This window comes from Podarcis tiliguerta (genome assembly GCF_965153285.1).
Source record: "Podarcis tiliguerta genome assembly, chromosome: 8".
Taxonomy (NCBI): Eukaryota; Metazoa; Chordata; class Lepidosauria; order Squamata; family Lacertidae; genus Podarcis; species Podarcis tiliguerta.
In genome coordinates this window covers 83,439,411-83,455,651 of record NC_139541.1, presented here as the reverse complement: position 1 = coordinate 83,455,651, position 16,241 = coordinate 83,439,411, and the positions used below count along the sequence as shown (strand labels likewise).

Here is a 16,241-nt window from a genome sequence, read left to right as displayed (position 1 = left end):
TGCAGTAGTCGGGTACGTGACTGCTCGCTCAGGGGATTATGGCTGACCGTCACCGGGTCACCCCCCCCAGCTAGTCCTTGAGATATGGAGTAGAATAAAAGTGGTCCGATGAAAATCCGACGTACGGCTGATTTTTAATGATTTTATAAAGAAAGTTGTCCCTGAAGTTCAAAGCAAGTTCGCCTTTCGGAAGCGGCTTGCTACATTTTGATTACATCAGTCACGGTTCATTGAAGTCGGAAGCTTTGCATTTGTGAGCTGTCAAACGTGAAGAGACGGGCGCTCGCTGCCTGCAGTACCAGCGTAGCCGCCGCTAGGGGCGCTGTTCGCTAACGCTGATTGGCTGAAACGGCCGCCGGCTGACCCCGAGTTCGGGCGGCCGGTCTATCAATGTTGGGAATAGGGCGAAGCGGAGCGTGGAAAGCCCATTGAGAAAATGGAAAGAGCTCTTCCTTATTTACGGAAGGCTTCAGGGGTATCCCTCTAGAAGGGGCACCCCTTGGCTCGGGAAATGGGAATGGGTGAGGTGTGAGTGTGGTGCTTGTGCATTACAGAGTGTTGTGTGTTAGAGAAGAGGGGGGGGGGGGTTCCTGCGACAGTTGGCAATTTAAGAATGGAACAGATGCTTCCCTAGCCTAGCACTCAGACATTTCTAGCTCCAAGATTGTCTGGTTTTAGCTTCGGACCGTCTCCAGCAGGCACTGCTCCCACTCCAGGTTATCCTCTGGAGGCTCCCTCTGACCTGTGCTTGGCTGTCCTTCAGCTCCAAGTCTAAGGCACTGCAAAGAGAGGTCAGATCCTGCAGTATGAGCAGCAAAATGAGCCCGCCATGCCCTTCTCAGGCCGCTGCTCACTCACCTGGCCTGCCCCTCCAACTGTTGGTTGAGGGTCTTCAACTGATGGAGCTCCCCCTCCAGCTTCTCCTCCCTCTAGACCTACTGGGAAGAGTTGCTGCGTTCACTAGGCCTGTGCTGTGTTTTGGTTTCTTGAATAGAGAGTTAACTTCACTTAGTTTTTCTTTTATTGCTGTCCTATGTTTGACTCCAGCTCCTGACACAAGTTCATGGCCTGGTGTGAGAAGAAGGACATTCTCATGTCTGTCCTGAATTAACCTGCCTGCCCAGGTCTCCCTGGACTTTCCCTGAGTTCTAATATTGTGCGGCAGAGGCAGAGAAACAGCAATCCAGGTCTCATTTCTTCCTCTCCACAACAGCCAGCGGTGACTACATTATATCCTTTATTAGGCATAGCAAACCACACATTATCAAACAGACACCGTATACAAATCAAATATCTTTAATACGGTCAATGACCAGCAAACAATTTATAAAATAAAATATGGCCATATAAGTACTATTGTACTGTAGATAACAGTGGAGATATGGCCAAATCACAAAATTGGTACTTATGTTTATGACCAGGTTTCGACTTTTAAGGTTTTAAGGATTCAATTCAGATGTCACTAATGATTATTATCGTTCCTTCGATGTTTACAACCGTATACAAATTGTGCAAAACACGAGCTCAACATAACAAGGTTTGTCCCAGTCAGATCTTTAACTCCAGAGAAAATCAATTTACATAAATAACACAATACAACACTACCACATCACCGATCAATTAAGAACCACCAAATCTCTTTATAATGGCCCAGTCTTTCTACATGGACAGCACTCAAAAAATCAGCCACTATTAAAGTAATTTGATCATTCCTGTCCAAGAGCCAGGTCCTGAAACGTTGGTAGCATAGAATTGAGCCTGTTGAGTTGTAAGGCCTCTAATAATTGTCTTCTGGCATAAATGCCAAAATCACAAGAAAAGAAAATAATGCTCCAAAGTATCAGGTTCCTGTTTACTACATTTGCAGAGACGCTCTAGTTTTGGGAAAGCTACCCTAACCATTCAGGGAGAAGATGGTGCTGATTTGGTCTGAAATATAGTCAGCAGAGCAGGCATCATTAGAAAGACGTGAGCCACAGGTTACCGTCCACCGCTGGGACATCCTGTAATTTTGGTTTTGTCATTCCCCCCCCCCCCACAGGGTCCCTTCCAGGTGTTCTGGACAACCGCACCTCCTCCTCAGCCCCATCATCACATGGTCTTGCTTGCTGGAGGGTGCCATGGGGCTTGACTTAGACCCATAGCTGTCAACTGTCCCTTATTTGGTGGAAAACTCCCTTATCCCAGCGCTGTGTCCCGCTGCTGTCCGTTATTGAGGATGTCCCTTAAATTTCCCGGGTTTCAAAGGAAGCAGCTCCTCTCCCTCCCTCCCTGCTGGCCAGGGAGGAGGGAGGCTCCAACTGTGTTGCTTGGCTGCGTTGCTCACCCAATAAGGAGTCTAAGAACGACTGGGGGGTGGAGCTTGCATGCCTTGTGCCGATCAAATCGGCCGCGTTGCCTGGGGACTCGCCTTTGCTCAGCGCTTCCCAGCAGAGAGGTGACGGTGGTTTTCCTTGCTGCATCCCCTTTGCCGGGTTGCTGTGCTGTGGGAACCACCACTTGAGGCTTCGTTTGGCTGCTGGCTGGGCTTTCTGCCTTTGGCTGGGAGGGGCTCAGAAGCTGAACATAGCTGTGCTCTGAAAATCCCTTATTTTGGCTGCCGATCCCTTATTTTTGAGGCTGCTGGTCCCTTATTTTCAAATCTGTAAGTTGACCGCTATGCTTAGACCTTGAAACTTCCATTCCAAAAGTCCGGAAGTCTCATCTGTGTGGCTTCATTCCATGGATTACAGCACACTGGCCACTACCTCCCAGGTATCACCAGTAATGTTTAGTGTGTTGAGCTACTTCACCAACACAGAGTGTGCGCAGCGAATGGGGCGTAGAAATAAGAAAGCTGCTCAAGTCTTTGCAGATGACTTGGTACTAATAATAGAAGAACCATTATCTAGTGTTAAAGAAGTATTAGAAGAAATAGAAAGAAAACTAAAATGTTAATAATATGAATCAAGATTTGGTGGATATGTTGCAACAGCAGATTGGTATAAAGCAGTTAAAAAAGTTAAATATTTAGGAATTTGGTTAACATCAAAGAATATAGATTGATTTCAAAATAATTATACAACGATGTGGAATGGAATTGAGAGATCTGGAAGTATGGAGAAGGATGAAATTATCCCTGTGGGGAAGGATATCGGTTATCAAAATGAACGTACTACCAAAAATGTTATTTTTGTTTCAATCAATTCCAATAATCTATGGGGCAGCAATATTTAAGGAATGGCAAAAAATAATTTCAAGATATATCTGGCAGGGGAAGAAACCAAGAATCCAATTCAAATTGTTAACAGATGTTAAAGAAGGGGCTTTGCCTTGCCAGACTTGAAATTATATTATGAAGCGTCTTGCCTCTGTTGGTTGAAGGAATGGATGTTGTTAGAAAACCAATTTGTTGGATTTAGAAGGTTTTGATAATAGGTTTGGTTGCACGCATATCTATGGTATAATAAATAAACACAGTTTCAATTAACCAATTATCCTATCACATTCCTTCCTGCACCCGGTGCAGAAACTAGCTCCCCTTTTAATTAGGCAAAAAATCAAGAGACCACAGGTGAAACCAACCTGGTTTCTGAGTAGCATTATTGACCATTTTCAGATAAAGGAAAACCAAGCCACGGGGCTTGACTTAGACCTTGAAACTTCCATTCCAAAAGTCTGGAAGCCTCATTTGTATGGCTTCATTCCATGGATTATAGCACATTCGTCACTACCTCCCAGGCACCACCCGTAATGTTTAGTGTGTGTCCCCCCCAAAACCCCACCCAATTAAATTTGTTGCCCCTTTCCCTGCCCCGCTTCTCAACCAATCGTTCCTCAGCGCGGAACAGTGCAGAGCTGGTAGGCGGGTGGGATGTTTGCAAAACCGTTTGCTGTGGCTGTGAGGTCGATGTCCTCTGGGTTGCCGGGGGACTTGAGCGTGAAATGTTGCAGGATGGAAGTCAGGAAGACAAAGAGCTCCATGCGCGCTAGGCTTTCCCCAGCACAGATCCTTTTCCCTGGGGAGAGAATCAAGCAGCACTTTAATATTATTATTATTATTATTATTATTATTATTATTATTATTATCTTTATTGTCATTGCCCCCTTCGGGGACAACGAAATTACTTGACTGCTCCATAAAAACACAAATTAAACAATATAGTAAAATACAGCAAGGGAGATTAGATGACTTTCAAAGTCCGGGCTTCCCATTCAGGGCCGAGATCGCTCTGGAGAAGAAGCTGTTCTTAAGACGGCTCGTTCTTGTCTTCATCGTCCTGTATCTCCGTCCCGACGGCAAGAGCTCGAAGAGACAGTGACCAGGATGCGATGGATCTTTTACTATGTCCAGTGCCTTCCTATGGCACCTTGTGTTATAAATCTGCTCTAAGGTGGAGAGTGGGCAGCCAACAATGCTCTCTGCTGCCTTAAAAACCCTGCGCAACCCCATCCTGTCCTGGGTAGTACAGCTTCCGTACCACACACATAAGCCATAAGTGAGCATGCTCTCAATGGCACAGTGATAGAAGGCAAGCAGCAGTTTATGGCTTTAGTCTGGAGTTTGATGGTGCAAATTTAATATTTTTTTTTTACAAATTGTTATTTGGTTTTGTGGCGATCACACAGGGTCCCCGGATGTTTGACGGCCTATTGACCCTGTGCCACCACTGTGATTGCTTTCTTCGCTGCCACCAACCCGTTTCGCTTGGGTACTCACGGAGTCCAGACAGTTGTTAACATTAACAAATAATCAAGTTTATTTATAGGCATGAACAAGCTTATGGTTTGTTAATTTTTCTTGGCATTTTCTTAATCTTAGTTCCTTAACTGTGGTCTGTGTGTGTGGTTTGGGAGCTGCACGGCCAGGGAAAAAACAATGCTATCCAGGGTTGTAAAGACTGCGGAGAGAATAATTGGGTGCACTCTTCCCACCTTGGATCAAATCTACGCTTCCAGGTGCCATAAGAAAGCGGCAGAGATAGCGCAGGATAGTGCGCACCCCGGAAATGATCTCTTTCAGCTTCTGCCTTCTGGAAGAAGGTCCAGGGTTATAAAGACCAGGACTAGCTGCCTGAGAAACAGTTTCTATGCAAAGGCAATTCTGGTTCTGAACGCAGCATAAGGGGTCTCTATAGTATAGTGTATTTTAAAATGGGGTTTCAGAGTTTTTAGGGGTTTTTGAATGTTTTATGTAGTTTTTATGTAGTTTTTCAATTTCATTGTTCCGCATGGGACAATGACAATAAAGATATCGTATATCGTATAGGCGTTCCTAACAACTTCAAACTGCTTATTCCAACTATCTATCTGACTCTACCTAACAATTCCTCTCACTCACTCAACACACAACTCCACCAACCCACAGACTTAACCTCCCTCTTCCTTCTTCAACTCCCAACACAGCTTCACTCTCACTCTAACTCCTCCTATCAGTTTCTCTCTGGCCAATCACATCACACTCATTTAACCCCTTTCCTTATGACCCACCTAGGAGGCAAACACCACAGGTTTTTCAAATTAAAAATTCACAGAGATGATGATGATGTTGTTTAGTCGTGTCCGACTCTTTGTGACCCCATGGACCAGAGCACGCCAGGCATGCCTGCCTTCTTCCAGAGATATGTAAATAATTAAAACAAGATTCCAAGGAATCTCCTGGACCTCCACCCTCCCTTTTGTGGGTCCCATTATTAACCATTTCCTCCCGCATCTTTTATGATACTCCAAATCATTTGCCTGTTCTATTATGTCCAGAATTCAACCTTAAACTACAAGTGATATTCTAATCCTACTAACGATTTTAACTGTTTACAATGGTCTTTAAGATAAGTTGTAAATTTTCCCCATTCCTTATTAAAGATTTGGTCTTCCAATGATGCAGAAGTTATCCCTCTACAGTGGTACCTCGGGTTAAGTATTTAATTCGTTCCGGAGGTCCGTTCTTAACCTGAAACTGTTCTTAACCTGAAGCACCATTTTACCTAATAGGGCCTCCCGCTGCTGCCATGCCACCAGAGCACGATTTCTGTTCTCATCCTGAAGCAAAGTTCTTGACCTGAAGCACTATTTCTGGGTGAGTGGAGTCTGTAACCTGAAGCATATGTAACCTGAAGCGTATGTAACCCGAGGTACCACTGTAATTCTGCAAGCAAGCTCTTCCCATTTCTTTGCCATATGCGAAGATTGAGGCCTTGTGCCCTGCCAGTTGCGGGGGGGGGCAGCAAAAAACCAAGCAGCTGAAAGCATTCCTTCCCATCCCATCAGGGAAAGTCCCTCTGCTTTTAATGCTGCCATTAAAGGCACACGGCTTCTATCGGGGAAGATAAACAGAAAGAGATAAGAGGCAGCCTTACGCAGGACAAGATCAATTTAGATTTTTTTAACTCTGGTCAACAAAGGTCAAAAGCGTTCCGCGTCTAAAGTGTCAAAACGGTTCGAAGCACAAGCCATTCCTATGCGCATTCTTTTTTGTCCTACAACTATGTCACTCCGAAGATGCCCACTAGAGGGAATCTGGTTCGTTCTTCTGCAAGTGGCAAGGTCCGTGGATGTATAAAACACAGACGGACACGGAGTGGTCTCCTTCCAGGTTCATTTGCAGCACTACTGTTTTGGTCTCCTCTCCAGTGATAGGAAGCACAGATAAAGCAGCAATGTCCCCTTTTTGCCCCCTCCTCCAAGAAATAATAATAATAATAATAATAATAATAATAATAATAATAATAATAAATTATTAAAATCAAAAGAAAGCCCAAAGAAGCAGTAAAGGTAGTCTATTGATCTTTCTAACTCTGGCCTGACCTCCCATTATTATTATTATTATTATTATTAATAATAATAATAATAATAATAATAATATATTTATACCCCGGCCTCCCTGGCCAGAGCTGGGCTCAAGGCGGCTAACACCAATAAAATTACAATAAAAAACATAATAGGGGAAGGGAAAAAAAATAAAATACAATTTAAAATGCAGCCTCATTTTAATAATAGCCCATAGATCAAAACCATAAGGGGAGGGAAACATAAGGGTCAGACTGAGTCCAATCAATCAATCAAAATCTTTCTAGGTGTTACTTTTATTTATTTAATAAGATTTTTTTAGGCTATCTTATTGAGTCACAAGGCAACTTAAGCATTCTAAAAAACAGCCACGCCTCTGCACACAAGTCAACAGAGCAAGAGGCTTTTGCATGCCGTGAAAGAGGCTGGAGTTTAGCCAGGTGAGAAACAATTCAACTTTTCTGCCACCTGAGGGGTGATTGTGTGTGGGATATTGGCTGGAAACTAGGCTCTGTGGCCTGGGGAGGGGCAGCAGCAGCTGGATAATGAGGGTTGGGGGGCAGATGAAAAAGTCCCTGGTGTGGTTGCAACGACAACCCCCCCCCCAAGCTACTACTTGCACCACGTGCAAAATACTCTATTGGAGCGTGCAGAGCTTTCACGATTAAAAACGTGTTCATTCAAGAGACTTGGAACAAAAGTTTTATGGAAATACAGTGGTACCTCAGGTTAAGTACTTAATTCGTTCTGGAGGTCCGTACTTAACCTGAAACTGTTCTTAACCTGAAGCACCACTTTAGCTAATGGGGCCTCCTGCTGCCGCTGCGCCGCCGGAGCACGATTTCTGTTCTCATCCTGAAGCAAAGTTCTTAACCTGAAGCACTATTTCTAGGTTAGCGGAGTCTGTAACCTGAAGCGTATGTAACCTGAAGCGAGGTACCACTGTAGATTATGAGAGGGATGAAATAGCATTTCAGTCACCCCCACCATTTAACCTATGAATGCCTCCCTCCTGCCATCCTCAACCCAGTACCTGTGGAGAAGGGCATGAAGGCATCGTTCTTCTTAAAGCGACCCTCTTCGTCCAAGAAGTGGGCTGGGTTGAAGTTCTCGGGGTCACTGAAGCACTCGGGGTCTTTCAGCACAGAGGTCAGCAAGGGAATGACATCCGTGCCCTAGAGTCAGGGGAGAGAGGGAGGTACAGAGGTGGGTTGGGATCTGCCACAGCCTTAACTCAGAAGGCAACTGGAAGCCTCTTAAAGGTAAAGGGACCCCTGACCATTAGGTCCAGTCGTGGCCGACTCTGGGGTTGTGGCGCTCATCTCGCTTTATTGGCCAAGGGAGCCGGCGTACAGCTTCCAGGTCATGTGGCCAGCAGGACTAAGCCGCTTCTGGCGAACCAGAGCAGCGCACGGAAACGCCGTTTACCTTCCCGCCAGAGCGGTACCTATTTATCTACTTGCACTTGACGTGCTTTCGAACTGCTAGGTGGGCAGGAGCAGGGACCGAGCAACGGGAGATCTCTCCATCGCGGGGATTTGAATCGCCAACCTTCTGATCAGCAAGACTAAGAGGCTCAGTGGTTTAGACCACAGCTCAACCAGTGTCCCTCTACAGAATTGTAGAGTTGGAAGGGACCCAAAGGATTGTCTAATCCAACCCCCTGAAATGCAGGTTAAAAGGTAAAGGTAAAGGGACCCTGACCATTAGGTCCAGTCGTGGCTGAATCTGGCGATGTGGTGCTCATCTCGCTTTACTGGCCGAGGGAGCCGGCGTACAGCTTCCGGGTCATGTGACCAGCAGGACTAAGCCGCTTCTGGCAAAACCAGAGCAGCGCACGGAAACGCAGTTTACCTACCTGCTAGAGCGGTACCTATTTATCTACTTGCACTGGTGTGCTTTCGAACTGCTAGGTGGGCAGGAGCAGGGACCGAGCAATGGGAGCTCACCCCGTTGCAGGGATTCGAACCACTGACCTTCTGATCGGCAAGTCCTAGGCTCTCTGGTTTAACCCACAGCGCCACCCATGTCCCATCACTCTTTATTTAGAAGCATACAAAAACAGAAAAGAAAAACCTACAGAATCTAGCTGCATGCTCACAGCTTTCTGTCTCTAACAAAACAAACTACCTTGCTCACTTTCTCAGACGGACTGCTCTCAGCAGCCCCCAGAGAGCACAGATCAAAGGAAAATGCCTGTGTCATAAGAATGCTCCTGGAGTGTTAACTCTTAACTGTCCAGAACAGTCATGAAGAAGAAGAAGAAGAGTTTGGATTTGATATCCTGCTTTATCACTACCCTAAGGAGTCTCAAAGCGGCTCACATTCTCCTTTCCCTTCCTCCTCCACAACAAACACTCTGTAAACTGAGTGGGGCTAAGAGACTTCAGAGAAGTGTGACTGGCCCAAGGTCACCCAGCAGCTGCATGTGGAGGAGCGGGGTATCGAAGCCAGTTCACCAGATTATGAGTCCACCGCTCTTAACCACTACACCACACTGGCTCTCTCATGAGTCATCATGCCTATGTGGAGACCTTGACCAATAGCAGAGTTGTATCCAAGGTCCCATATTTGTTGGCAGAATATCTCCCTCTGCTCAGTCTTCTTGGCCTTTGGCCAACTCCTTAATTGCTTCTGTGGGAAGCTATATCAAATAGCACATAGTCAAAAATCCCAACATGGCTCACCTTAGGCAGCGTGTAGCCCCTGAGCTGCACCGTCCGGGTCAGGGCGTGGGGCAAGTTGGTGGGGATGACGTCACTAAACCTCTGGATCTCGTGGATCACCGCATCCGTGTATGGCATTTGGGCCCGCTTCTCCACCGCCGGCACGCGGTCCCTCCCGATCACATCGTCGATCTCTCGGATCACTTTTTCTGCAGCAGAGACAGGCAGACAAATGTTTATCTTACATTTGAATGTACACAAACCAATAAACCTTTCTATATAATTTTTCTAATACATTCTGAAAACATAATAGATCCTTAATTGTTGTCCACCTCCGTTTAGTTCCTTTATCACTCGAATGCTAGCACGGAGTCAAAACTATTATTATATTTTTGAACATATCTTCTATAACCATCCCATTTTTCCGCCAAATTTTTGCTTTGAGTTTCCTCTGAGTTTACTAGCCAGTTGAGCCGTCGCCACCAATTCCTGTAATTTGATTTGCCAATCTGTTATTTTTGTTTTTTATTTATTTATTTTTATAAATATTTTATTCGGTTTTACATAAAAAACAACAAAGCAAAACAAAAACAACAAACAATACACCAAAAACATACAAAATTACACAAACATCACATACTACAGACAACAGAAATAAAAACAATCTTATCTTCATATTGATCTTGCATTAACTTGTTTCTCTGACTTCCCCAAGTCTTCCTTCCCTGTATTCCAATTCATACATTTAAACAACAAATCCCTTCCCTCTGTCATAATTAACCTTTCTTAATTTGAATGTTTTAATATAGCTTATTCAATACTTAAAACTTAAGATGTTGGATCTTCTAGTCTTTAAAGTTTTACTCCAGTACCCTTATACATTCAATCTGATGTTATTTTAACATTTATTAATCTTGTAGTGTTTCTGTAGGTAGTCTTTAAATTTCTTCCAATCTTCCTCCACCGTCTCTTCTCCCTGGTCTCTGATTCTGCCGGTCATTTCTGCGGATGCCAATCTGTTATTTTTGGAGCCTCGTGATCTTTCCATCCCTTGACCACAAGTATACGAGCCGCTGCGGTGGGTGCAAGCATCACTGTTGAGCTCACTAATGCCTGTTTTAGCATATCAAAAGCACACTGACACTCCTCAGTGTCAGGTCACCTTAACAGGCAAAGATTTCTTTTGTCAAAGGGGTGGCAAGGGTTGCAAAATGGTTAATAAACCTTCGATAATAATTCACTAGCCCAATGAAGGACTGCACATCCCTTTTTGCCTGAGGGCAAGGCCATTTCTGTACACACTGGACCTTGGCCTCCAGGGATTTGATATTTCCAGACCCCACCCTGAACCCCAAAAAGATCACCTCTCCTTGAGCAAACTGACACTTGGAGATCTTCACCGCCAGGTTGGCTTTCTGTAACCATGACAAAACACTCTGCACATGCCTAAGATGCTCCCCCCAGGAATTAGAAAAGATAGCCAAATCGTCTACGTAGGCACAACAAAAATCACTCATATCATAGATCAGAAAATTAATCAATCGCTGGAATGCCACGGGCGCATTGCACAATCCAAAAGGTAACACCTTAAATTGATATAGACCTCCATGCATAACGAAGGCAGATTTTTCTGACGCCTCAGGGGACAAAGGAATTTGCCAATATCCTTTGGTCAAGTACAGGACCATGATGAACTTTGCTCTCCCTAGCTTTTCAATCAGGGTGTCAATTCTGGGCAAGGGAAAAACATCAGGGAGGGTCACAGAATTAATATGCCTATAATCCACACAAAAACGAATGGTGGAATAAGAGTGTGGTGGAGTCTCCTTCTCTGGAGGTCTTTAAGCAGAGGCTTGACAACCATATGTCAGGAGTGCTCTGATAGTGTTTCCTGCTTGGCAGGGGGTTGGACTCGATGGCCCTTGTGGTCTATTCCAACTCTATGATTGCTTGGAAACGTACTGGGAGCCAATGTAGGTCTTTCAAGACCGGTGTTATGTGGTCTCTGCGGCCGCTCCCAGTCACCAGTCTAGCTGCCGCGTTCTGGATTAGTTGTAGTTTCCGGGTCATCTTCAAAGGTAGCCCAACGTAGAGCGCATTGCAGTAGTCCAAGCGGGAGATAACCAGAGCATGCACCACTCTGGCAAGGCAGTCCGCAGGCAGATAGGATCTCAGCCTGAGTACCAGATGGAGCTGGTAAACAGCTGCCCTGGACACAGATTTGACCTGTGCCTCCATGGACAGCTGTGAGTCCAAAATGACTCCCAGGCTGCGCACCTGGTCCTTCAGGGGCACAGTTACCCCATTCAGGACCAGGGAATCTTCCACACCTGCCCGCCTCCTGTCCCCCAAAAGCAGTACTTCTGTCTTGTCAGGATTCAACCTCAATCTGTTAGCCGCCATCCAACCTCCAACCGCCTCCAGGCACTCACACAGGACCTTCACTGCCTTCACTGGTTCTGATTTGAAAGAGAGAGCTGGGTATCATCCACATACTGATGAACACCCAGCCCAAATCCCCTGATGATCTCTCCCAGCGGCTTCATGTAGATGTTGAAAAGCATGGGGGAGAGGACAGAACCCTGAGGCACCCCACAAGTGAGAGCCCAGCGGTCTGAACACTCATCCCCCCCCACCACTTTCTGAACATGGCCCAGGAGGAAGGAGCAGAACCACTGTATGACAGTGCCCCCAGCTCCCAGCCCCTCAAGACGGTCCAGAAGGATGTTATGGTCGATGGTATCAAACGCCGCTGAGAGATCCAGCAGAACTAGGAAACAGCTCTCACCTTTGTCCCTAGCCCGCCGGAGATCATCAACCAGTGCGACCAAGGCAGTTTCAGTCCCATGATGAGGCCTGAATCCCGACTGGAAGGGATCCAAATGGTCCGCTTCTTCCAGGTGTGCCTGGAGTTGTTCAGCAACCACTCGCTCAATCACCTTGCCCAAGAATCGAAGATTTGAGACTGGGTGATAGTTGGCCATCGTGGCCGCATCTAAAGATGGTTTTTTAAGAAGCGGTTTAATAACCGCCTCTTTCAGCGGGTCTGGGAATGCTCCCTCACGGAGGGAAGCATTCACCACCCCACGAAGCCCATCACCCAGTCCTTCCCGGCTAGCTTTTATAAGCCAGGATGGGCAAGGATCAAGGAGACAAGTGGTTGGTTTCACTCGTCCAAGCAGCCTGTCCACATCCTCGGGGGTAACAGATTGGAATTGATCCCACACAACTTAACTAGACAGGACTCTAGCACTCTCCCGCCCTGGCCCTGCTCCCACGGTGGAGTCTACTTCTTCTCGAATCTGAGCGACTTTATCTGCAAAAAACTTTGCAAAGTCATTGCAGGAGATCATGTGGCCCGTGCTGGGCCCCGATGTAGCAGGTGGTTCCGCTAAATTGCGAACCACCTGAAAGAGTCTCCTGTTTTCCGCAGATGCAATAGAGGCGGTGAAGAAAGTCTTCTTCGCCATCGCTATCGCCACTTGGTAGGCTCGACATTGAGCTCTTTCCCGTGTCCGGTCAGATTCAGAATGGGTTATCCGCCACCGGCGCTCTAGCCGTCTCAATGATTGTTTCATTGCCCTCAGATCCGTGGAAAACCACAGGGCTGTCTGGGCTCCATGCAATCGGAGAGGGCGCTTTGGAGCCAAACAGTCAATAGCCCTGGTTAACTCCACATTCCAGCGTGCCACCAGGGAATCGGCTGAAAGGCCCTCAACATGGGATAAAGCATCCCCTACCACTCTCTGGAAACCATTTGGAGCCATTAAGTGGCGGGGGCGGACCACCTGAATTGGTCCCACCTCCCTGCAGAGGGGAAGGGTCGCGGAGAAGTCCAGTTGCACCAGGAAGTGGTCTGACCATGGCACTTCTTTCGTTTCGCTTTTACTTAGTGTCAGATCACCAACATCCATAGAGGTGAACACCAGGTCCAAGGCATGTCCTTGGCTATGAGTTGGGCCAGACTTATTTAGGGACAGCCCCATGGAGGCCATGCTTTCCACGAAGTCCCGAGCGGCCCCTTGTAAGGTCGTGTCACCATGGATGTTAAAATCCCCTAGGACGACCAAACTAGGTGTCTCCAGGAGGACATCCGCCACGACCTGAAGCAGCTCGGGCAGGGAATCCTTGGTGCAGCGGGGAGGTCGGTACACCAATAGGAATCCTGTACTGCCCCTATTGCCCAACTTCCAGAACATGCACTCAGAGAACTGGGTCTTTCCAATAGGACGCCTGGTGCAAACTAATGACTTCCTAAAAATCACTGCAACCCCCCCTCCCCGCCCACAAGGCCTGGGTTGCTGTGCATAAGAGAAACCTGGTGGACAAGCAGCGGCAAGGACAGGCCCATCTGCTTCATCCAACCAAGTTTCTGTCACACATGCCAAGTCAAATCCTCCATCCACAATCAAATCATGGATCACAATGGTTTTATGGATCATTGACCTGGTATTGCACAGCAGCACCTTCAGGTCATGTGGGTATCCCTTGCTGATTCCAGTATCTGTCCAGTCAGGACCAGACCTGGAGGCAGGGATAGTCCTCAGACAACGACTAAGCCTGCTTCCTCGGTAATGACATGGTCTGGTCTTAGCGTAACTCCTCCTCCTACCCATGATCACTGAGATCGGTTGTCCCAGTGCATCCCCCCCTGTGGAACCTGCCCCAGCCATTTTGTTTGCTGGGACCCACTCCCAGGCAGCCCTGACCCCTCCCCTTAAAATCAAATTAAAAACCTATACAAAAAACAAACAGAACAATAAAACTATAAAAACAAAAAACAAAGTTACAAACACAACATAATTAAATTAAACAAATTCTCACACGCAACTAAACACCCACCCCACACACCTGAGGCCTTCCTGGAGCCCCATAGGCTGCGGAGGTGAGTATGGGGCCCGCCCCCAGGCGGAAAATGGGCTTCAAGGGGGAGTGTTCCTCCCCAAGACTCATGGGCAGAGCGGCAGCAGCAATGTCCCGGGCTTCCTTGGAGCCTTATATGCTGTGGTGGAGTATGGGGCCCGCCCCCAGGCCCAAGGTGGAAAAAGTGCTTCCAGGGGGAGCGGTCCTCCCCACAAACTCACGGCAAAGCTGCAGCAGCTTTCTCCGCGTCGATAAACATTAGTGCCACTGGTTTGTCATTTCTAACCTCTAAGTATTCTATTACATTTACACTGTGTCTTACATTATCTTTTAGCTGACGTTCGGGTAAGAACCCCGCTTGATCTTTGTGAATTACCTCCTTTAGAATTTGCTTTAATCTATTTGCTAGTATGTCTGAAAATAACTTATAATCATTATTCAGCAGAGATATTGGTCTGTAGTTCTTAACATTTGAAGGGTCAGCCTCCTGTTTTGGGATTAGTGTTATGTACGCCTCTTTCCAAGTATTCGGGATATTTCCTCCTTGTAAGTTATTGTTCATTACCTCACAGAGAACTGGAGTCAGCTGTCCACACAGGGTTTTATAATATTTAGTACAGAGTCCATCAGGTCCTGGGGCTTTACCTAATTTCATTCTTTTAATTGCGTTTTGAATTTCTTGTATTGTTATTGGGTTATTTAGTTGTTCTCTGTCTTCAGCCGATATTTGCTTTCCTTTATGCTCTTCCAAATACTTTCCCACTTTTCTTATATCATCTTTCTCTTTCCTGTACAATTCTTTGTAAAACCCCTGAAATGCTTTCCTTATCTCTTTTGGGTCTTCCGTTTGATCTTCTCCTATCCTTATTTTATTTACTATATTCTGGTTTTGTCTTTTCCTTAGTTGCCATGCGAATAATTTCCCTGTTTTGTTGGCTGACTCAAAGTAGTTTTGTCTCATAAGTTTTATCTTCCATTCAACTTCTTCGTTACCAGTATGGAGAAATGAGTTTGTAACATTTTAATTGTTTGTTTTATTTGTTCGTCTTTTGGTTTTAATGATTTTCTCTCGTTTTCTGCAAGGGTCAGAATTTCTTCTTTCTTCTTCTCATCTTTTTCTTACAACTATTTTGCTGTATCAGGAAGCCTCGCATAACTGCTTTACTCGCATCCCATACTATATGTACTGGTCCCGGGGTGTGTGTGTTACCATGCAGGGTAGTCCATGTCCAGTCCGAGGCTGAAGTGGGGTCCAAGGCAGGGAGTCGGGTGTGGTCATGAACTCTGGCAGAAAGCAGGACAGGGTGCCGGCAGGAACAGGTAACCAGCGATGTTGCTCCCGCAACCTGGGACTGGGTGGGCTGGCCTTTATCTCCTCTGAGGCGCATAGGGCAGCCCCGGTCCACAGGTGAGCACTCCTCCTGAGAGAACCCAGTTCCCTCCGCCTCTCTGCTCTGAGCCTCTGCAGCTCAGGAGAGGCTGGAGGGTTACTGGACCCAGAGGCAACCTCAGCTTCCCCTGACAGGCTGAGAGTGGAGCACCTGCAGGCAGTGGGTCCTCGATCACCTCTGGAGCCAGAGTGGATTCAGCTGGTGTCTGCTCCTGAGGATCCAGCACAGGTGAGGGCCCTTCAGATTCAAGCCCCAGCCCTGGCTCAGCCGGCCCTGGAGGCGGGGACTCCTGTGCAGGCTGGGATTCCTCAGGTTCAGCCTCTGAATCGGATTCCCAGGCCATCACACTATATCTAATCTTATTTCCTTATGTAGATTCCATTTAAAGTGTTCCTTTAAGACCTCAGTTGCTTTTTCCACTACTTCTTGGTTCTCGAACAGATTTTTGTTCATCTGCCACCTAAAAGAGTTTTGTTCTTTACTCCTTAATTCCACCAAGGTACCTTTTCAAAGAACTGGCATGATATTCTCTAGATGCTTCATGCAGCTCCTGGCA

At 46.5% G+C, this 16,241-nt stretch overlaps 1 protein-coding gene across 2 annotated transcripts in view; it reads right to left on the bottom strand.

Moving 5' to 3' along the window:
- Window positions 1–1,623: 1,623 nt before the first annotated feature.
- The window catches only part of LOC310684410 (cytochrome P450 2G1-like), a 28,900-nt gene continuing 14,282 nt past the window's right edge, over window positions 1,624–16,241 (bottom strand). The window contains exons 7-10 of one of the 2 annotated variants that reach the window (XR_014514741.1): window positions 9,453–9,640; window positions 7,799–7,940; window positions 2,669–3,998; window positions 1,624–2,144 (exon numbers count right to left, since the gene is read on the bottom strand). Coding sequence is in view for 1 of the 2 variants with exons in the window: in XM_083455530.1 (XP_083311656.1) it covers window positions 3,817–3,998; window positions 7,799–7,940; window positions 9,453–9,640 (512 nt within the window). In the remaining variant the exon portion in view is untranslated. Of the gene's footprint in view, window positions 2,145–2,654; window positions 3,999–7,798; window positions 7,941–9,452; window positions 9,641–16,241 lie in introns of those variants that run through there. The other variant, XM_083455530.1, reaches the window with a different exon arrangement.